The sequence below is a fragment of the Lithobates pipiens genome, unplaced genomic scaffold, assembly GCF_037356315.1.
Source record: "Lithobates pipiens isolate NorthernLeopardFrog02 unplaced genomic scaffold, aLitPip1_a1.2 Scaffold_10, whole genome shotgun sequence".
Taxonomy (NCBI): Eukaryota; Metazoa; Chordata; class Amphibia; order Anura; family Ranidae; genus Lithobates; species Lithobates pipiens.
The window spans coordinates 24195433-24219294 of NW_027507686.1; the positions used below are offsets into that span (position 1 = coordinate 24195433).

Consider the following 23862-nt stretch of genomic DNA (forward strand, 5'->3'; position numbering starts at 1 on the left):
TCGCCGCCATTATTAATAAAAAATAAAAATAATAATAAAAATGCCATAAATCTATCCCTATGTTGTAGACTCTATAACTTTTGCGCAAACCAATCATATGCTTATTGCAAATGTTTTTTTACCAAAAATATGTAGAATACATATTGGCCTAAACTGAGGAAAAAAATAGTTTTTTTTTATATATTTTTGGGGAATATTTATTATAGCAAAAAGTAAAAAAAAATATTTTTTTTTTTTCAAAATTATCGCTCTTTTTTGTTTATATCACAAAAAATAAAATCCGCAGAGATGATCAAATGCCATCAAAAGAAATCTCTATTTTTGGGGAAAAAGGCAGGGCAGTTTTCAGTTAAAGTGACCCAGTGCCGAATCGCAAAACGTGATCTGGTCAGGAATGGGGTAAAATCTTCCGGGGGCTGAAGCAGGTAAACTTACACTTTAAAGTGGTTCCAAAGGCTCAAGATTAATCACAGGCAGTGAGCCAATGAGGAGAGAGAGGGGGCAGGGCTCTGTGTGTGAATCAGCACGCAGAGCCGCTGCTCGAGAGCGAGCCTTCCTGGGTGCCCCGATTGCAAGCTGCTTGCTCTGGGGGGGAACTGGGCAGGAGGGAGGGGCCAGGAGCACCAATAAGGGACCCGAGAAGAGGTGCAAAAGCACTGCACAGAGCAGATAAGTATATCATTTTTTTTTTTCTTTAAAAAAAAAATGCTTTTATTATCGCTAAGTCTCTGGTTTATAACTGTTACTTTTGATCCCCTAAATATTCAAACTCTGTATTCTCAGACTCTTCAGATAGGAGACAGCAATAAGGTTCTGGTTGGAAGAGCAATAAGAATTTATAAAAAAATGGATTGCAGGATGGAACTGTCTCCCCATCCTGGGGTCTACTTCTAATAAGTGAAAATTGATATTTTCTTTTTTTTTTCTAATGGGAGATATTGATTTCTGACAGTTTTGCCTATTATGAAGCTGCTCTGGGCAATTCCTTCCGTCGTGTCAATAAGGCAAGGAAATCTATTTGATAGATTTTGGCAATTTTTAAAGATTTTCCGACCATTCTTTTAACTAGAAATTTATTTAGCAATTACACTGCTATACATTTGGCATACTCCATTACCTGAAAGGAAGCGCTTTGACCGATTGACCTCCGTAAAATTTTACCCCCTTCATGACCAGGTCCATTTTTGCTATTCAGCATGATGCTACTTTAAATAATAATAATTAATTATTATAATAGTAATTGCACAAGCTTCATGCAATGCGGTATCAAAACAAAATTTAAATAATTTTTTTCACTCAAATAAAGATTTTCTTTGCTAGTATTTAGGGATGCACCAATACCATTTTTTTTTACGAGTACGAGTGCCAATACTTTTTTTTATTTTATTTTTTTAGTACTCGTCGATACCAATTATCGATACATACCACAACTGTTGTTTTCACTTCAGCTGTCAGCAATGGTACAAAGCACTGAAAAGTTATTTACAAATTAAATAAATAGATTTCATTTTTTAATTTTGCGCTTTTTCAATGTGAAATGTGTAAATATATATTAATATATATGTGTAAAAATATTCACTAACAAAGCAAAGCAAAAAAAGTTTTAATTGTTCATCGTTTATAAAAATAGACGTGAACAAACAAACAAAAAAAAAAAGCAGGAAAATAATTAAATGGAGGAGAGTAGGGAGTTAATTAAGGCTGATTAGAGTAAATTAAGGGTTAAACAGAGGAACATTTGTTCATTTGTTCATCCCTTTGATCTGCAGAGGAAGAAACAGAAAGATACAAAAAGAAACAATGTTTCTTCTTATTTTAGTGTTTCAGCGGCTGAGAAATGTTGTTAATAAACATTGCCGGCTGTTTTTTTTTTTTTTTTTTGACAGCTCCAATTACCAGACTTCCTTAAAACTCGGGAAGACCCACTGACAGCTCTAAGAACTGAGCCTGAAAGTATCGGTTTCAGGTATCGGCGCATTTGCACGAGTACCGATACTTGTGCAAATACTTTGCATCGGCACCGATACCGATACAAGTATCAGTGCAACCTTAGTAGTATTTGATCACCACTGGGTTTTTTAATTTTTGCAATATAAACAAAAAAAAAAACAATATTTTTTACGTTCTGCTACAAAACATATCCAATCAAAACATTTAAAAAAATCTAATTTCTTCATACATTTTGGGCTAATTGTATTTTGCTATGTGTCTTTGATAAAAAAAATAAATAAATAAATAATCCCAATTAGTGTATATTGATTTGTTTGTGTGAAAATTCTAGCATCTACAAATGATGGTATATATACTGGAATAAAATTTGTTTTATATTACTAATGGCAGTAATCAGCGACTTATAATGGGACTGCAACAGTTTGGCGGGAAATCCAACACTGGCGCTGGGGGGGATCGGACTAACTGTTACTGACATCATCAGTGACACTAATACATTGATCAGTGCTAATACTATACACTGTGACTGTACTAATGCCACTGGCTGGCTTAACATCTAGGGCGATCAAGGGTTAAATATGTGCCTATGTGTATGTGTTGATTCTCAACACAGAGCTCTGGGTTGTGATTGTACACAACTGATCAGCAGGTCCCAGCCGCGAATCATTGGCCAGGATCTGCTGACAGGCTCCCGCTGTCTACAATCACAGCATGTACGTGTCCACAACCCGCAAGCAGGCAGCGATGTATGGGTACATCGCTTTGCCCGTGCAGGCCGCCCATCTTCAGTATATTGTGGGCGGGTGGTCCGCAAGTGATTAATATAAAGGCACCTCTAACACCCCCTAAAAGCCTAAAAAAAGAAAACGAATATAGCCACCCCATTGAAGGATTGGTAAGCTGCAATATACTGTATTACATTTTTAGTTGGGGGTTTAACACCGTTTTAAATTGGCATATTCACCACGGATGCTTTACATTCTAAAACTGACAATGGCCCTTGAATCTACTTAGCACTGCATATCATAAAAAATCCTGAACGTATTATTATTATTATAATTAAATTTTTTATAAAATACAGTTTTAACCTTTTTTTTTATCCTGTACATCAGAGTGCTGCATTCATACGTGCCGCAGCCCTTGTTGCCCCTCTGAAAAGCGTTCTGCAGTGGATTGCTTTTCAGAGGCATTTGACAGGCAGCGAGGAAGTGATGGGTCTCTTACACCACCTGCTTTACAGTGGTTGTAAACCCCAGACATGAAATATGAACAAAGCTTATCCCTCTATAGTGTGTACTTCTCTTAATCCAGAGCACTAAGTGTCATTAAATCTTCTGCCTCCTTCCTCAGCTATCAGCATGAGTCACTTCTGACAAGCTTTCCTGACACTAAGAGAAAAAAAAAAGGTGACAGGGGAGCTGATTGACAACCTCAGCTCTGTGAACGGGGTGTGTCTCTTCCATCCAATCAACTCTCAGAGCTCTCCTCGCTGGGCTCTGCAGAGTGTAATTTCAGTGCTGTGTCCCCTTTTTTATTAACTTTCAGATAAGCTTTAAAATGAAGCACTTTGAATGGATGTAGAGAAGACTGCAGATAAACAGGTACAGCTTACGTAGGAGGACTTGTTTCATCTCTGTGCATCACCCGAGGTCAGTCACTTCACTGGGTATATGTGAAGGGTTTACAACCACTTTAACACTGTAGACGCGTTTCACACATACATCTTGTGCTTAATCCTTACCGAATAATGGTAATGATTAAGCACAAGATGTATGTGTGAAACGCATCTACGTGACCACAGTTTGGTGTCTTTGGTGTTACCTTTGTGAAACAAAATAAAAGGCCATCGGAAGTTCTGGATGTGCAGCGATTTCTTTCTTCTTTCCAAGTTTCCCATGGAGGCGGGCCGAGGCCAGCACTCTGCAAGATACTCCAGTCAGCCTTATCTCTATACACCTTGAGCAGCGGTTCTTTTTCTTGTATACTAGTGGTTAAGCCAAGAAAGGCAAGCTCAAAAAACATATAGAAAAATGCACTGTAAACTAATTAAAGTGCGCTTCAAATGCATATAAATGTGCAATCAAAAACGCTACGTTAGGTGGAGTTTCTGGTGTGAATGGGCCCTCATGCCACACACACACAAGAGGAATTTTGGACAGAAAAGGTCCGACGGGAGCTTTTCATTGTATATTCTGATTGTTTGTATGCCTCATCTGACTTTTTACGTCTAAAATTCTGACGGACCTAGAAATAGAACATGTTGTAAATTTTTCGGACGGAACCGATTCTTATCGGGAAAACCGCTCGTCTGTATGCTATTCCGACGTACCAAAAACTACGCAACAATGTACTGAAGAAAGTACGAGACAGAGGCTGTTGGCTACTGGCTATTGAACTTCCTTTTTCTAGTCCCGTCGCACGTGTTGTACGTCACCACGTTCTTGACGGCTGGACTTTGGTGTGATCGTGTGTACGCAAGACAGCTTGAGCGGAATTCCGTTTGAAGAAACCTTTATGGCGCGTACACATGTTCGGAATTTCGGCCAGCAAAAGACAGATGAGAGCTTTTTATCGGAAAATGCGACTGTGTATATGCTCCATCGGAATTTAGCTGGCCGAAATCCCGCCAGCAAAAATTTTATAGCATGTTCTCAATTTTCCCGATGGAAAAACTTTCGGAAATTCCGATCTTGTGTAAGCAATTCCGATGCACAAAAACTCACGCATGCTCAGATTCAACTACGAGATGGAAGCTATTGGCTACTGGGTATTGAACTTCCTCTAGTCCCGTCGTTCTTGGCGGTCGGAATTTGGTGTGACCGTATGTAGGCAAGACAGTTTGAGTGGATTGCTGTCGGAAATTCTTTTTCCCTGACATGTTAGGCATAACTTCACATTCCGACAGGAAAACCATCAGACCTTTTTCCGACGAGAATTCCGATCGTGTGTCATGCCTCGTACACACGATCGGAATTCTCATCGGAAAAAGCTCTGATGGTTTTCCCGACGGAATTCCGATGGAATTCGACTCAAGCTGTCTTGCCTACACACGGTCACATCTAATTCCGATCGTTTATAACGCGGTGACGTACAACACGTACGACGGGACTAGAAAAACAAAGTTCAGTAGCCAATAGCTTCCGTCTCGTAGTTGAATCTGAGCATGCGTGATTTTTGTCGGAATTGCATACAGACGATCGGAATTACGTTAGAAAGTTTTTCCGTCTGGAAAATTGAGAACATGCTATCAATTTTTGGCTGGCGGAAATTCGGAGAGCTAAATTCCGATGGAGCATACACACGGTCGCATTTTCCGATGATCTTTTTCTGCCCGGAATTCCGATCGTGTGTACGCGGCATTAGTGTTTATTCTGACGGAAAAAAACGCTCGGCATAACTCTTTCATTTCACAAAAAGGCAACTTCCTCCAGGGTGGCTTTTTACAATTTATCATTCGCAAGTTTTTAACACCATTTTATTTCCGCCAGTCTGTTACATTTCACTGTGAGATCACCACTTCCCGTGTCAGACTTTTAGAAATTGCAAGCAAACCAGGCGCAATTTCAGAGCAAAAAAATAAAAAATAAATATGAAACTGCATGAAACCGGAAGCAATTATTTCCACAGTCTTCATAAGCAGGCCTTGCGCTATTCATAAACACGCACATGAAATAAAAAAAAAAAAGAAGATGTAATGGAGCTGGCCTGTCCTTGCGAATCCCATAGTAGGTTTTCTATGATGAATACTTCAATCTCAGCTCCCAGAATGCTATAGAACAAGAGCAGCCTATCGCCGAGGGCCCAATGAGATTCAGAGCCGGGGGCTATTGACCTAGTGCTACAGCTGTACCATGTGCAGATCTGGTTGGGAAGAAGCTGCACACGAGATGGGAGGAGGGAGGACCTCTGCATTCAGTGCTGGAATCATCATTACAAACTGGAGATTTTATCACTTTATAGAAAACTAAGCGCCGGCGCCCCCCCCCCCCCCCCCCAATACACCCGGGCAAGCAGAATGTAAAATATACCCTGATGGATGCCGACACAGAGATCCCCACCATGGTTTACTGACCTAACAGAAAACATCTGGGACACAAGGAAACTGACCCATAAATAATCGCCTTCTCATTGGGGGGCCTTGTATTAAATCCAGGGCAGGACTCGCACACGACAGACCCATTGTGTTACAGAAATCCTGTCACATGTGTGACTCGATGATGGAGCGTTGGAACATTGTGAATCAGAATCGATTTTTACTTTTTTTTTTTTTTTTTTTTCTAATACTACGCCGCCAGTGCAGCATGGGAAACGGTTTAAAGTGGTCCTATCATTAAAATTCACCCCTTGTATGAACCTGAAAAGATTATGGCAGAATCACCAAATCACATTATTAAAGGATATGGAAAGGTTTTTATTTATTTTTTATTCTTTATTTAAAGGTATGCAATAGAACATAGTAGCATGACATGACAGCACAGTCCCAACATTTTTTTTTAGCAGTGCCTAGATGGAATTAGAAATCACATAAACCAAGCTACATACACTGTCACTTTGGTGGTAAGTTATGCCTAACATGTTGGGGTCTTATTTAATACTAAATAAGATATAACCGCGTGTAGATAATTAGTTGTAGGAATGTGGCTCCCATGTGCACACTAAGACAGGGGTGTCCAAACTTTATTCAAAGAGGGCCAGATTTGATGAAGTGAACATGTGTGAGGGCCGACCATTTTGCCTGACATTCTTTGAACCATTAAAATTCGTTTGAGCACTAATACACTGCCCAACAAGAATGATCTTGCCTTTGTGGCTGTGTGTCAGTAAAGAGATGAGCTTGGGCGTATTATTTGGATATACTGTATTTATTGGCGTATAACACGCACCTTCACTTTAAGAGCGAAGTTTCAGGAAAGTTTTTTTTTTTTTTAATAAATAACTGTGAAGCAAAATAAGGGTCAGTGCCCACCTGAAGCTTCACAAGTGCCCATCTGCAGACCCACCATTGCCCGGAATGTAGCCTCACCATTGCTAAGAATACAGTACCCACCATTGCCAGGAATGCACCACCATTGCCAGGAATGCACCACCATTGCCAGGAATGCACCACCATGGACAGAACAGTCGTCCAATGGCAATGCTGGAGACGGGACTTCCTATTACAGAGGCCACCCGTAAACAGTAAATTCTCCTGTGTGTATACGGCGCTCATCCCACCTCCTCCCTGTCCCCTCCAAGGCATATACATCTTTTGTGGCCCGGGCGCTAGGAGATCGTCGGGGCCCACAAAGGATATACATGTCCAAATTACCAGGCGGTCCATTCAAAAATGGAACGCGGGCCGCAATTGGCCCACGGGCCGGACTTTGGACATGCCTGCACTAAGAGGATCAGATCACTTATAGGCACACTTCAGTTGTAGAGTAGCGGCAAGTGGTGCCTCCCTTCAAGAGGGAAGCATCCCACTCCACCAAAACACACAAAACACGGCGTACAAGGCATTATTTGGGTGTTTTTTGTTAAATTGGAGAGAGTTGGACACTTTTAGTGTCCAAAGAGGAGGGAAGAAAGAAGAAGAGAAGATGATGAGAAGGAGAAAAGAAGAGGAAAAAAAGCAAGAAAAAAAAAAGAGGGGGGAGGGGGAGGGGAGCTTCTGCGGGGTTGACAGTACAGGAACCGGGCTTCTAGAGCTAGCTAGTACCCCCAGTTAAATATTCATTCGAATAATGAAACATGTCCCATTGCTACCAGTGCTTGTTGTGTTCCATCTGTTGGATATCGTTCACCCTGGCAAACCACTGTGTTATGTTTTTTTTGTTTTTTAATAAAACAAACATAGTTACATAGTTAGTCAGGTTGAAAAAAAGACACAAGTCCATCCAGTTCAACCACAAAAAAAAAAAGTCATACTTCTTCTTTTTTTAAAATCTTTTTATTGAATTTTTTTTTTACAAATTTGCGTGTCATCCTTGCGCAGGGGCCGTGATAATGTTCTCTGTATCGTTCTAATTTTAGTATATAACCTGCCAAAGTGAGGACAAACATGTCATACTTACCTCCTTCTGTGCAGTTGGTTTTGCACAGAGTGGTCCCGATCTCTCCCTCTGGGGTCCCTCGGCGGCTCTCACTGGCTCCTCCTCTTCTCGAGTGCCCCGTTGGAGAGCCGCTCTCCCTCGGAGCCCTCGTGCGGGCATGCTCCCGTGTTCTGCTGCTGCGTCCATTGAGACAGACAGCAGCACTTGCCCCCCCCCCCGGCTCCCACATCATTGGATTTGATTGACAGCAGCGGGAGCCAGTAGCTGCACTGCTGTAAATCTATCCGATCACGACCCGAGACATCGTCTGGAGTGGGTGGGCTCATCCCTGTTGTTGGAAAGACCGGGTCCAGGTAAGTAAAAAGGGGGGTCTGGGGGGGGGGCTGCTGTATCACAGGAGGTTTCTCACCTTAATGCATTCTATGCCTAAACTCTTTAAACCTTGCTGGCCTTGAAAAAATAAATAAAATGCTGCACTATATATGCGTTAGTATCCCAACACATTAAAGGACTGCACCCCACTACACTATATTACCAAAAGTATTGGGACACTTGCCTTTACTCACACATTTACTTTAATGGAATCCCAGTCTTAGTCTATCTATCTATATATTGTATGTATTTCATATGTGTATTTAGCTGTTTGCCTGGGGTTTTGCTACAGATTAATCAATCAGCATGATTTCAATTACTTAAATATATCAATGAATGAGAAAAAAAAACTGTCTGTCTTACAAAATTTGCCAATGTGTATAATCTGTCAAGGGGGAAGTGGGGCTGGGCAAAAGGGGCAGCTGCCCTGAGCCCTGTCATGGTCGTGGAGCCCAAAGCATCTATCTCATACTTGCCAACTATCCCAGTTTAAATTCCCTTGTCCCTTGAAGTCCTGTGCTGTGTCCGATATCTCAGTGTGAGAAAAGGAGAAAATGGATTTGGGAAATTAATTTGCGTGAATTAGACTGCCATCATCCTAAATCCCATTATAGAAAATATGCAACAATTGCATTTGGGAGATGCCCCTTTGGACTTTTTGTATAGCAAAATAAGGAGTATATATAAATCAGGAGTATATATAATTAATTAAGAGGCATATTAACTGCCAACTTTATTAATTATTATGTATATTAATAAAGTTGGCAGTTAATATGCCTTTTAATGAATTATCTGATTTATATATACTGTTGTGTACTGATGATTCGCCTGCAGACCCTGTGTTTACATGTAAATAACTGTCATTGATATGTAAATAGTGGCTGCATTCATATGTAAATAGCCGAGGACCCCCCTGAGGTCATATCCACCATCACCTCTGCTAAATGCTGCACAAGTGAGCATGGGTGGGCGCACAGGTGAGCAAGGAGGGGATGTATAGAGGAAAGTAAGGTGGGTGCAAAGATGAGCAGAGGAGACAGGTAGAGTTAAAGGAGTGGAGTGCTGGAGTGGAGAGGATGGGGGAGATTTTGGGTGCAGAGGTTAGCAATGGTTTAGAATGCAAAGTTGTGCTGATAGGATGAATAAAGGTGTAGGACAGCCCAATTATTTCAACGGGCTGCTCTATGTGCTAGAAATGCGGGAAGAAAGTCCCTAACACTTTTTCAAGGTCATACGGTTGCACAGCACATGTCAGAGGGTGTTGTTAACTATTAATGGCACTGCTGTATATCTGCTAAAGGGCAGCATGTTTCTGTGGTGTCAGGAAAGCGATTTTTTTTCCTGCGTTCCCGACGACACACACAAATGTGAACGCAGGCTAAATGTCTCAGTTACATCGGTGGTCAGTGTAAATCTTCTCATTACATTGGGGCTTCGTGCACAATCTTTTCATTCACACTAGTGGCCAGTGTGAAGGTCCCCCTTACATTAGTGGTCAGTGTAAATCCTTCCTTACATTGGTGGTTACTGTGAATGCTCCTATTACATTAGTGGTCAGTGTAAATCCTTCCTTACTTTGGTGGTTACTGTGAATGCTCCTATTAAATTAGTGGTCAGTGTAAATCCCCTTTACATTGGTGGTCATTGTAAATCTTCTCATTGCATTGAGGCTTGGCGTACAATCCTTTCATTCACACTAGTGGCCAGTGTGAAGGTCCACCTTACATTAGTGGTCAGTGTAAATCCCTCCTTACATTGATGGTTACTGTGAATGATCATATTACATTAGTGGTCAGTGTAAATCCCCTTTACATTGGTGGTCATTGTGAATCTTCTCATTACATTGGGGCTTGGTGTACAATTCTTTTATTCACACTAGTGGCCAGTGTGCAGGTCCCCCTCCTTACATTGGTGTAAACCCATATTACATTGGTGGTCAGTGTTGAAACTCCTCTTTATATTGGAAGTCGGTAAAAAAAAAATCACCATTGCCATTGATCACACCCTCCCCTCTCCCCAGCACTGCCACTGCCTAGGAATTTTCTGTCTATTGATGGGTCCCCTCACCACCCCAGGCTATGGTGTGCAGGCAGGTGGACAGCGAAATTGCATGGAGGAGGAGGCCCAAGAAAATGTTTGCCCATGGTCCAATTAATATTAAAGACGGCCCTGAAGTGGGGCTATACAAATATACGGCACTTGTGTAGAGCTATGATTCCCACATAATCATTTTTCTTTCTTTCTTTCTTTTTTTTTTAGAATAAGTCGTCTATTTAATGGTACAGAACCCATCGTGTTGGACAGTTTAAAACAGCACTACTTCATTGATCGGGATGGGGAGATTTTCCGCTATATCTTAAGCTTCCTACGGACCTCTAAGCTGCTGCTTCCAGAAGATTTTAAGGTAACGGGAACCAGTATTTCCAAGAGCAAATATACTTTCATTACTCTATAAAATGTGCTTTGTTTCTCCATGACATGCAAAATGTTTTATAACATAGCAAAATCAGGCTTGGTTCTTATTATACAAATACCAAAAAAAGGTTTAAACTGGTTGTGAACCTCAGACATGAAATATGAATAAAGCATATCCCTCTTTAGTGTATACTTGTTTCAGTCCAGAGCACAAAGTATCATTGCTCCCTGCTGCCCTGTTCCTCTGCTATCAGCATGAGTCACTTCAGACAAGTTTTGCTGACACCAAGAGAAGCAAGGTGGGGGGGGGGGGGGGCAGCACACAGCCTGTGATTGACAGCCTTAGCTCTATTCCTGGGTGCTTTGTAAAGCAAGGTGCGTCCCTTCCCTCCAATCAGCTCTCAGAGCTCTCCTCACTGAGCTCTTCAGTTTGTGACTTCAGCTCTCTGCACCCTTTTCTCTGAAAGCTAAGACAAGGTTTATAATAGTGGTCTTCAAACAGTGGCCCGGGGGCCAGATGCGGCTATTTGCTTGCCTTTTTTGCGGCCCTTGAGGGACTTTCCCTGCCACTGATGCAAGGCACTGTTCTCCCACTGACAGCAACAGTGGGGCAGTATTCCTCAAACTGACACCAACAATGGAGCACTATTCTTCCAACTGACGACAGTGGGGTACTATTCCTCCCACTGACGCCAACAATTATGCACTATTCCTCCCACTGACACCAGTGATGGGGCACTATCTCTCCCACTGACACCAACAATGGGGCACTATCTCTCCAACTGACAATGCAGAACTATTCTTCCCACTGCCATCAACAATGGGGCACCATGCTTCCCACTGACACCTGCAATGGAGCACTATGCCTCCCACGGATGCCAATTATTAGGCACTATTCCTTATCCTGATACCAACAATGGGGCACTATTCCTACTTATGATACTAATGATGGGACATTGTTTACTCTCAGGGCATTTTTTACTTACACTGTCCACAGTCTGGCCCCCTTGAAGTCTGAGGGACAGTAAACTTTGTTTGGTAAGTTTGGAGACCCCTTCTTTATAAATTCTGGACTTCAAATGGATGTAGAGAAGACTGCAGATAAACAGGTACAACTTATGCAGGAGCATTTGTTTATTCTCTGTGTATCACCTGAGGCCAGTCACTTCATTGGTTATATGTAAAGGTTTACAACCACTTTAAGCCCTGAAAATCTTTGGTTGGTCATTTGAGTTTTACAGCTAAAGTCGCTTGATATATTGTAGAATTGGTAGCTACCCAGTGAATACAAACGTGTACTTATGGCAAAGCCACCAGTTGCTTATGGGTGGATAAATCTTTGAGTTTGGAAAGGAAAGTTGGAAGCACTCCCACCTTTCACACTTCCCAGTGGGCAGCCAATAAATAGTGTGGTGTTCTGTTACTTCTCGAAGTTGTGCATCCCAGAGCCTCCAGGCCTTTGGCACACTTTATAGGAAATGGTGAGCCACACACAGCAACCACTGCAAGCTTGCCACATGGCAAAAAGATTGTTTGTAATTTCAGTTCTTACACTCTGAGTTGCATTATGAAATAAGTCATAGTAGCTTACCGAATGGCCAGAAATTTGTGGTCACCTGACCATCGCACCAAAAGTAAGCCCTCCAAACAATTGTATACGGGTGTTTCCAACGAAGAGTACCATGGCATGCAGAGACATTTTGGAAAATTGTGCCCCTTCATCTTGTGAGGAGTGATGGGCGAATCTGCCTGGGTTCAAGTGAATCTGGTTCAAACCCAAATTTTTCATCCCACTGAAAACTGTTGGGGGGGGGGGGGGGGGGTTAAATTCTGTCCATTTTTTCCCCCAAGAAAGGTCATGGGGATCTGGGCACTTAAAGAAATAAAATGTTTTAAAAACGACCATACAGCAGAGAGAGCATTATTTTATTTAGCTTTGAGGGCAACATAGAAAAAACACCAATCCTTAAAATAACGTGCTTGGGAGATGCCGTCAAGCTGTATGTGGTAATACAGGACAATACTATTTTCACAAACGACGCCGTTTTCAGGTTATCACATCTTTTTGATTTGTAATTTATTGTTTTAACTTTTACATTTAGCCTTCGCCTGAATACTAATTTGGCTGCAACAACTGATTTTTATGTATGGAGTAATCGGCCGTAATTGGAAGTAGCAACTGCAACAGATCTAAAAGCTATAGGAAGGTTTTCTCTTAAAAATAAAAATAAAGCTAAAGCCCTCCACGTCATACAAATGGACGATTAACAAAAAAAGCTTGCATACTATACTATCACACTGTTTTGTTAATCGTCAATTTGTATGACGTGGAGGGCTTTAGCTTTATTTTTTTTTAAGAGAAAACCTTCCTATAGCTTTTAGATCTGTTGCGGTTGCTACTTCCAATTACGGCCGATTACTCCTACATGTCAAAATTATTTTCACAAAACCACAACAGCACATATTACCTAAACCCCCTTCCATTCCCGTATTCCCAAAATATTCAAAATATAGGCTTTTCGGTATGGTAAAAATTTGCCAGCATCAGGGCAGTATGCAAATGCCTAAAGCTGAACTCCAATACAGTGATCGCCACAGTCCTCTAGGTCCTGCGCCAAGCAGCTGCCCTGCCTAGTGAACTCAGGGGGTCTCTTGCTCAGCATGGCCACCATTCACAGAACATCTTATACTTCTTTTCAATGATTACAAGGCATTCTCTGATTAGACGAGGTGGAGATTGTGACATCACTGCTCCACCTCTCCAACTTATTTATTCAGTGGTTGCCTTGCAATATGCAGTAATTTAGTGCAACTTAGAATGATATAGCACAGTACAATGACCTAACCTTCCTTACATAGACTGTCAGCTCTCACGAAACTACTCCCAACACGCACTGACAAAAAGCTGCTGGGAGTTTGCATGTTCTCCCTGTGTCTGCGTGGGTTTCCTCCCACACCCAAAGACATGCTGGGAGGTTAATTGGATCCTGTCTAAATTGGCCCCACTATATGTAGCTATAAATGTGAGAGAGATAGCGACCTTAGATTGTAAGCTCCTTGAGGGCAGGGACTGATGTGAATGTGCAATGTGTACAGTATGTGAGGACACTATATAAATACCTGTAATAAATAAACCTACTCTTTTCTAGTGAGGGTTCTGGCACATAAAGCCCCCAATTATTTATCATTGTAACCCTGAAGACCACAGTTGAAAGGTCAGGCATGGAATTATAGGTCCTTTAAAATCAGACCAGCGGATTTAAAGCGGGAGTCCACCGGGACTCCGCGTTTTTTTTTTTTTTTTTTTTAAAGCCAGCAGCTACAAATACTGCAGCTGCTGACTTTTAAAATAGTGACACTTACCTGTCCAGCGCGCCCGCGATGTCGGCACCCGAAGCCGATCGCTAGGTCGTCTGTCGGGTCCTGCCGCCGCCATCTTGGGTATGGGAATCAGGAAATGGAGCCTTTCGGCTTCATTTCCCGGTTCCCTACTGCGCATGCGCGAATCGCGCTGCGCAATAAGGACGCTCCCCGCTGCCTCTGGGAGCTGTGTGTTTCCCAGCAGGCAGCGGGGCACTTGTGGGAAGGGGCGGGCACTTGCGGAAAGGGGCGTAAGTTACGCCCCTTTCCGCAGAGAGCTGTCCCGGAAGTGGGTGCAGTTACCTGGATTATCCAGGTAACTGCACCCCCCTCCCCCCTGAAAGGTGCCGATTGTGGCACCGGAGGGGGGGAGGGTTCCGATGAGCGGAAGGTCCACTTTAGGGTGGACCTCCGCTTTAATTATAAATTCATCATAATCTCACCCCCCGCATGATTGTGCCCCTGTGTACAATGCCAGCTCCATAGAGGTATGGTTTGGTGTGGAGGAACTCGAATGTCCTGCACAGAGCCATAATCTTAACTCTGCTGAGCACCTTTGGAATGAACTGGAATGCTAACTGGGAGTCAGGTCTTTTTGGTCAACATTGGTACCTGACCTCACCAATGCTCTTTTGGATGCATAGGAACACATTTTCACATAAAACACTCTAAAACTTTGCAGGAAGCCATCCCCAGAAGAGTGAAGGCCGTTATAGCTGCAAAGGCAACCAACTCCATATGAAATGCCCATGGTTTTGGAATTGGATGTACATCAAACTCATAGAGGTGTGATGACCGAGGTGTCCACAAACCCTTGGCCATATAGTATAAGTTTTGTTGTTTCAGCTTCAAGAGATATATGTTTGTGTTGTGAAAGCTCTGATTGACTGAACACTAATCTAGTGCTGTGAAAGTAGCAAACAATCTTTTTTATGTATTGGCTTCTAGGCACCTAGTAGAGATGAGAAAACTAATCCTGAAATTTTACCGATGGTGAATATTCTTAATTTTAGACAGCCTGTGGACTGTACATCTGTACTTTAAGTTTTAAGAAAAAAAAAAACGCATGCTTTTTCTCTTCATGCACCAGCACTTTCATCAGAGAATGCAGAGATTACCATCAGCATGCTACCACTGGTGGTGGTGGTGGTGGTGGTGATGGTGGGGTCCAAGACTATACTGCATTGATAAACTGTTGTGTTGTCTAAGCCCTTGTACATACGGTCGGACATTCCGACAACAAAATCCGTCGGATTTTTTCCAGACGGATTTTGTCCGAAACTGGTGTTGCATACACACGGTCGGACAAAGCTGTCGGAAAATCCGATCGTTCGTAACGTGATGAGGTTATTTAGTTACCAAGGGACTACGTTCAGGCTAGTAGCCAATAGCTTTGGTCTAGGAATTTAATCTGAGCATGCGTGGCACTTTGTCCGATCGGAATTCTCTACAAACGATTGGACAAAGTCCGATCGGATCATGTTGTCGGAAAATTTTTATATCCAGCTCTCAAACTTTGCTGGTCGGACATTCCGAAGGGAAAAAGTCCAATGAAGCCCACACACGGTCGGATTATCCGACAACACGGTCCGATCGGACATTTTCCGTCGGAATGTCCGACTGTGTGTACAAGGGCTTAGAGGTCCAGGACCTGTTTTTGTTGTTTGACAGGAGAGTCTGAGTTATTAAGTGGATTACACACAGTTTGGTATATGTACAGCAGCTGTTAGCCTGAAGTTCAGCTATAGGTTTTAGTGTTCAGATCCAAGTGGTTGTAAGGTCTTTTTACCTTAATGCATTCTCTGCATTAAAGTGGATGTAAACCCACTCTCATCCTTTCTAAACTACTGCCATATTGGTTATCTAGAAGGATATACATGCCTCCTGCATGTATACTTATCTGTCAAATGTCTCCCCTCTGTCTGCTATGAGACCCGGAAAACTGCAGATTTTGTGGGTGGGTCTGTTTTCCAGGGCTCAGTGGGTGGAGTCGTGATGTCAGTAGACTCCCTGCCCACCTCTACACTGCCCTTATCAACATGCATTTTCTCCTGTGTATTTCTTACACTGAACTTCTGCTATGATCACTAACATCCAGTCAAAACACAGAAAAGTAACCACATGACTTCAGCATGCCAAATCATGCTGAGGTGTGGAACAGCCAATCCTTGAAATGCTGCTGAAGAAAGGAGTGGGAGGGAATTAAAAAATAATGCATATCTTAGGTTAGTGCACAAGATATGTAAATCACCTGTTAATCACAGCAAGGGGGGAGAACAGACAAAGATTTCACAATTTGTCTTTTTTATTTCACTGAAAAAAGAGGATTGCTCAGAGCTGGATTAACTCTTTGTGGCAAGACTGGGCACAGCGGATCTGAAATCCCATACTCTATATTGTGCCAGACAAATTTTTTTTAAAAAAAATTCGGGTTTACATCCACTTTAAGGTAAACAACTTTCTGTGCACAGGATCTCCCACAGCCCCCTAAAAATGCTTATCTGCTCTCGCTCTTGATCCAGTGCTGTGCCTGAGAGCAGCGGCTTTGTCTGCTCTCTCTCCTCTCACTGGATATAGAGGCAGCAGTGGGAGACATTGGCCATTGAGGAGGGAGGAAGCAATGCTGTGTGTATGAACACACAGAGCAGCTCTGGATCGAGTCTGCACAAATGCCCCCAGAGCAAACAGCTTGCACTCAACAGGTGGGTGGAGCTAGGAGGGCCAGCGAGGAACCCCAGAAGAGGAGGATCAGGACTGCTCTGTGCTAAACCATTACACAGAGCAGGTATGATGTTTGTAACAATAAAAAAAAAATGTTTACAATCACTTTACAAGCTAAGGTCAGGTTAAGGCTAACAGTTAGCCTGATACTACTTTTCCAGGTAACAAGTGTAGTTACATGTGTATTTTGGAAAGGAGGAGGTGTGTCAAGCCCTATGCAAATACCATCTTTTTTTTAGATTTGGTTAAAACCACTTACAGACCGCCCGTCGCAGTTTTACAACGCTACTTTGAAGAAGAATATTGTTATGGCAGCAGCTAGTTGCCATAACCCCGGTATCCTCTTCTTCAGCGGGCTTCAAGATAAAAGTGGTCTCTGCGGCGGATTCGCCCTGAGATCACTTTTATCAGCGGTGGGAGGGGCCCACCCACCGCTGCCCTCCGCCACTTACCGGAGCCGTCATTAGCGGCAGAGTTGATCGGGTCCTCTCTCCTGCTTGGTATGGAGATGAGTTAGGGGAAGATGGCCCACCCATCTCCATACCATTGCAGGGCGGAAGCGATTTCAAAACGGGAATTTTTTTTTAATTGCATTTTAGTCTAAATATGAGATCTGAGGTCTTTTTGACCCCAGATCTCATATTTAAGAGGACCTGTCATGCTTTTTTCTATTACAAGGGATGTTTACATTCCTTGCAATAGGAATAAAAGTGAAACAGTGTAAAAATAAAAGGTAAAATAAATAAGAACATTATCTTGTAAGACCACTGCGCAAATAAGGTGTGACAGAAAGTATTGCGACGACTGCCATTTTATTCTCTAGGGCTTTATAAAAAAAATATATATAATGTTTGGGGGTTCGAAGTAATTTTCTAACAAAAAAACTAAGTTTTTAACTTGTAAACAACAAATCTCAGAAAGAGGCTCAGCCCTTAAGTGGTTAAAGTCAAGGTGGGGTGGGGTGCTTGGTGTCAATTTTAGAGTTTAGAAGGTTAAAAATTCCACCATTCTTAGGTTGTGTTTCATTCATAGAAGCTATAGTATGGCTATGACTGGCGGAGGTGGAGGATGTAAAGTGCAGGCATAGTGGGGCACTCTTGATGAGTACTCACAGCTCCTTCAGCTCTATTAACCTCCACCACCTTGGGAGATTGTGGGGAGTAGGGGGCATCAGAGGAGGAGGATTCCTAGCTCCCAACTGTCCCTGATTTCGAGGGACTGTCCCTGATTTGAAGCAACATCCCTCTGTCCCTCTGTCCCTCATTCCTCCTCACTTGTCCCTTATTTTGGTCTGATTTATATAGTTGTATATAAAATGCACTTTTTATCTTTCAGAAAGTGTTTCCCAGTGCTAAACCTTTCATCCAAATTCTAAATTGCTGCATTTTTAAATTTTAAAAGACAATATAAAGGAATAGTAGTGCTAAAAAAATAAAAAATAAAAAAAGCCCTTGTGGATTGAAAGAACCTTTTTTTTGGCTAATTCTCCTTTAAGGGGGTTTGACAAGGGGTGTGTCCTATGCCTACCTACGTTTGCTAGTAGGTGTTCCTCAGTCCCATCTCAAAATGTTGGGAGGTATGAGGATTTCAAGGAATGCATGAGAAAACAGCACAAGGGACACATCAGAATAATAGGAAGGTATGCCCCCCCATGCTGATATTTTTAACTAAATGTGGGCTTTGAAAACAGGCCAAAGAGGTACGCAGACAGTTCTGGGCTTCCTTATTAAATAGCCCAAAGCGCTTTGCAAACTGAACATCATAGATGCACAGTTTATTTGGGAGAATATAGATTTTATACACATAATGGGGAAAAAAAACTTGAGTTTAAAACTTTTTATAAAAAGAGTTTTATTAGGATTGACCAAAAAAAATAAAAAACTTTAAAAAATCAGCAAGTGGGGAATTTTAGGAGTGCCATGCAGAAAGAGCACTTAACCAGAATTGCTTTCTTCTTTTGCAATACAGCTGAAAGATACCTTGTTTGAGCTTGATGTGCCAATAACGTACATTGCTATAGTATGGTGTATGGTAGTATTAAGCAAAATTTTGTTTAAAAGATATATAAGAACTCTTTGCAGGAGAAGTAGGATGCAGAATTGTATTGGGGAAGATAAATATAGTGTTTGTGTTATTTTTCTAATTAGCAAACACCTAGGAGAGTGTAGCACACAGGCAAATTTTCCCCGATTCCTGAGCCATGTCTTATGCGAAAGCAGTCATTGCGACCGCCTTGTGAATATTTATCAGTTTTCACCTTACTTTAATCAAATAGAATAAGGCGCCTTCGGGTGAAATTGTGTTTGGTGTCGCCGAGGCACTTGTGAAAGTTGTTAAAAGTTTTGGAATATTTAGTGTGGAACAATTTGAGGCCCCCGTTAATTTCTGCCTGCCTGACACAAAGGCGACGGGGGGAGGGGGTACACAGGAGGGGGGTCTGTCTATACGTCTTGCAGTATTTCAAGTACGGGTGTGAAATTGTTGTATGTGCATGAGATAAGGTGTCGCACTCTTAAACTTTCAGGCCTTGGAGGATGGGAACCTATGTATTCCTGGGAATTTCATTTGCATTATTTCCTAATTGTTGTTTATACATGATGTAGGCCTTGGAGGCTGATACGTAAATCATATGTGATGGTAATGGTGTGATACAGGAACTTGATGGCTCAGTGACACTTTTTTTTTTTTTTTTTTTTTTTAATAGCAGTCTATAGTATTTTGCAGATCTTCTGCCAGCAACCAATTACATAGGAAATACATCTAAAAGTGAAATATTTGTTTTTGTGTGTGAAATAAATGTGAGCTGCACCTCACTCAGGTGCTGATTCTGTAGGTGCAATATGATGAGACCCTCGCACAAATATTTCCCTTGATCAGTGGCAGAAGATCCCCTGTTTATTGCTAAAATGTTGTCCCAATGGAATCTCTGAGGTGCTAGCCACGTGGTTGTGTGCATCAATTGCAATCCAATCAAGTTAGAACTTCTAGAGCTCCCAACTGATGGGCTGCGACCTCCCTCTTGGTACTCCAGCCAGCTGCAGATTCCCTAATCTCCCAGCTTCCATAGTGACCCACAGTGCTCTCAGACCCCCTGAGAGCCGTTGGCATTTACAGTGCCTCTTAACCTCCCACAGCACCTCCAGACCCCCTAAGAGCTCACGGTGCCCCGAAACCTCCCACGGTGTCACCCAGTACCCTGAAGTGCCCTCTAGTTTGCTGAAGAGCATCCAGTTCCCCCCCCCCACCCCAATAGTGCCCCACATTTCCAGCATGGACCCCAGCCCCCGCAGTATCCTAGAGCATTTTACAGTTCCCCCGCAAAGTTCACAGCCTCCTAGAGAGACCTCAATCCCCACAATTTCCCCAAGCTCTCTCCATAAACCTCATCCCCTCACATGTCCACTAAGTCTCTGAGTGGACTTAGTTCCTCCCCCTGCCCCATAGGGGCCCAAACTACCAGCATGGACCCCAGCCCCCCGCAGGGCCCTAGAGCCTTTTACAGTGCCCCTGCAAAGCTCCCAGCCTCCTAGAGAGACCTCAATCGCCACAATTTCCCTAGGCTCTCTCCATAAACCTCATTCCCCTCACAGGTCCACTAAGTCTTTTAGTGGATTTAGTTCCTCCAGTTCCTCCCCCCTGCCCCGTAGTGCCCCACACTTCCAGCATTGACCCCAGCCCCTGCAGGGCCCTAGAGCCTTTTACAGTGCCCCTGCAAAGTTCCCAGCCTCCTAGAGAGACCTCAATCCCCACAATTTCCCCAAGCTCTCTCCATAAATCTCATCCCCCACTGGTCCACCAAGTCTGTGAGTGGACTTAGTTCCTCCAGTTCCTCCCCCCGCCCCATAGTGCACCAAACTTCCAGAATGGACCCCAGCCACCGCAGGGCCCTACAGCCTTTTACAGTGCCCCTGCAAAGCTCCCAGATTCCTAGAGAGACCTCAATCCCCACAATTTTCCCAAGCTCTCTCCATAAACCTCATCCCCCCACAGGTCCACAAAGTCTGTGAGCTGCACCTCACTCAAGTGCCAATTCTGTAGGTGCAATAGGACGAGATCCTCACAACTAAATTTCACAAATATTTCCTTTGATAAATGGTAGAAGACCCCCAGTTTATTGCTAAAATGTTCTCCCAATGGAATCCCTGAGGTGCTAGCCACATGGTTGTGTGCATCAACTACAATCAAGATAGGACATCTTCTAGAGCAGTGGTTCCCAACCGATGGGCTGTGGCCTCCCTCTTTCTGGTCCTCCAGCCAGCTGCAAATCCCCTGAGCTCCCAGCTTCCATAGTGAGCCACAGTGCCCCTCAATCTGTCACAGTGTCCCCAGACCCCAGAGAGCCGTTAGCATTCACAGTGCCCCTCAACCTCCCACAGTGCCTCCAGACCACCTAAGAGCTTACAGTGCCCCCCAACCCCCCATAGTGTTACACAGTACCCTGCAGTGTCCCCTAGATTGCTTCAGAGTCTCCATTCCCCCCCATAGTGCCTCTAACCTCCAACAGAATACCCAAACCCCTCGCGAGGGGCCCTGCGGCCTTTTACAGTGCCCCTGCAGAGCCCCAAGCCTCCTGGAGAGACCCTATCCCCCACAATTGCCCTCATTCCCCCACAGGTCCACCAAGTCTGCTGCAGAGTCCCTTAACTCCTTCCAGAATCCTCCCCCCCACTGTGATACCCAGCCTCTAAAGCCTTTAGCCTTTTCAATATGTATTTTCCCATTTTTATTGTTTTTGTATGAACTTCTATTCTATTATTGGGGAATGGAAGGTTTTGGAAGACTTTACCCGGACCCTGGTCTCAATAAGGTTAAGATCCATTGATCTAAAGAAATATATGTGCCCAAATGATAGCTCCAGCAACCCTTTTTTTAAGGGACTGAAGTTGTATTACAACCTATATCTGTGGAATAAAAGTTATCTGAAAAATATGCACGGATGGAGGCGTCAGTTTACTGTACATTTTTCAGCATTTGGGGAGTGAGGCTTCACTTTTATAAGTTTTTGTAGAAAATGAATTGGAGTGCTCTGGGGATTTATTTTGTGAATATATACAAATATATGTATTGTACAGATTTTAAATGGTCATCTTCCAAAGCAACAGTGAAGTGAAGTTGAGTTGCACTCAAAAAGTCAGTCAACACCAGTGATTGTGCAACACTCTCTTCAGGCTGGCGGTGTTCATCACAAACACCCATGAATTCAGTCGGCTGCTCAGGCCTTTCACACCCAAGAGGTAGCGGCATACGGAAGGATTTCACTATGATCTCTGAAAACAACCAAGGGCTTTTCTCAACCTTTGAAGCGTCGTGTTCTGGAGAAGTGGCCAGTAAAACTAAAAATATCGCCTGAATCTGTTTTTTGTCAACATGGTGCCCTGAAGGGCTAGAAGTTTAGTGTTATATTTTAACTTTATATATATATATATATATATATAATTTATTTAAAGTCTACATATTTATAAAGTGACTTTACCCTAATTTTATTTACCCGCACAAAATGTTACTTAAACGATTGCCGCTGAATTATAATCTGCCTAGATTTTGTCCTGCTGTGGTTCCTTGTTTACCCCTCATCAACTTGCTAATGATAGTTTTCAATAAAACCTTTCCCCTTTTATTACATATCTTGTTATAGATCCAGTGACATCATCACTGAATCTCTGTGCTTCTCTATTCAATGCAGGTAGATCTACGCTGGTAGGAGGAGCCAGCAGGGTGGAAAAAAGATCAGGGGCTCTCCTAATGGGGGGAGGGGGGTCTGCGCTGATAATCCCCCACAACAGATGCCAATCAGTGCTCATCAGTAATGCCTGTCAGTGCCTCAATCAGTGCTGCTCATCAGTGCCACCCATCAGTGCTGCCTATCAGTGCCCATAATTGCCACCTGTGAGTGCCCATCAGTGCCGCCTATCAGTGCTGCATATCGGTGTCAACTCATCAGTGCCCGTCAGTGCAACAGAAACGAAGAAAATATATATTTTTTTCAAAAACTTCAGCCTTTTTTAATTTGATTAGTAAAAAATAAACAGTGGGGATCAGATATTACCTAAAGAAAACTCTATTTGTGGGAAAAAAATGATACAAATGTAATATGGAAAATATGGAAAATAAAAGAGAAGCAGTAATAAAAAAATGGAAATGTTGGAAAGATTTAAAGAAGGATTGGAGTTACGCAGAATACTTAAGACCATAACAGACCTATATGGGAGGAGGATAAGAGGAGATGGAAAAACGCTGACATTTAGCTTAGGATGGGGGGATGGGGGGGGGGTGGGGAATGGGAATAACAAAGAGGTGTATGATGAATAAAAGATATGGATTTAATAAGGGAAAAATATTTAATTGTTATTGATATTGATACTTTCTGATATATAATGAGATGCTACAATGATGTGAAGACGAAAGGAGACAGTGATGAACGGAAAGTTGATTTATGTCTCACTAGAGAATTCACTGACGTGGCAAATAAAAAAAAAAGAAGAAAAAAAAAAGCAAAAAAAAAAGCAAAAAATAAAACCCCCAAAAAAAAAAAAAGAAGAAGAAAAAAAAAAATGTAATATGGAGACAGTGTAGCATGACCACGCAATTGTCATTCAAATTGTAACAACTCAGAGAGCTGAAAGTATGTCCGGGCAGGAAGGGGTAAACATGCCCAGCATTAAAGTGGTTAAAAGACCCCTATAGATCATCAGTTTTGTGTTATAGAGGTAAGGTGCTAGAATTATTGCTCCCACGCCGGCGTGCACGTTGATTTGTAACATGTGTATTGCAATAAATATTTTCATGTGTAGGTGACCCTGGGATGTGTGTTTACATTCATACGTGCGTATATATGTGTGGGTGGGGGGGGGCTCAAAACTTTTTCAGAGGAGGTAGGGGAATTTATGTGCTTGGGTGTAACCTAAAATTTTTACATTTTATATAATGTTTTTTTTTACTTAACTTTTTTTTTTCCATCACATAGAGGACAAAAACTCCCCTATGTGATGATTTTTTGGTGAAAGGTTCTCTG

At 42.6% G+C, this 23862-nt stretch overlaps 1 protein-coding gene and 1 pseudogene across 1 annotated transcript in view; one reads left to right on the top strand and one right to left on the bottom strand.

Moving 5' to 3' along the window:
• The window catches only part of KCTD15 (potassium channel tetramerization domain containing 15), a 68436-nt gene that overhangs the window by 26470 nt on the left and 18104 nt on the right, over positions 1–23862 (top strand). Inside the window, 1 exon segment of the mRNA XM_077452786.1 lies at positions 10614–10758. Coding sequence (XP_077308912.1) covers positions 10614–10758 — 145 coding nt within the window.
• Positions 7871–7986, bottom strand: LOC143956232 (U6 spliceosomal RNA; annotated as a pseudogene).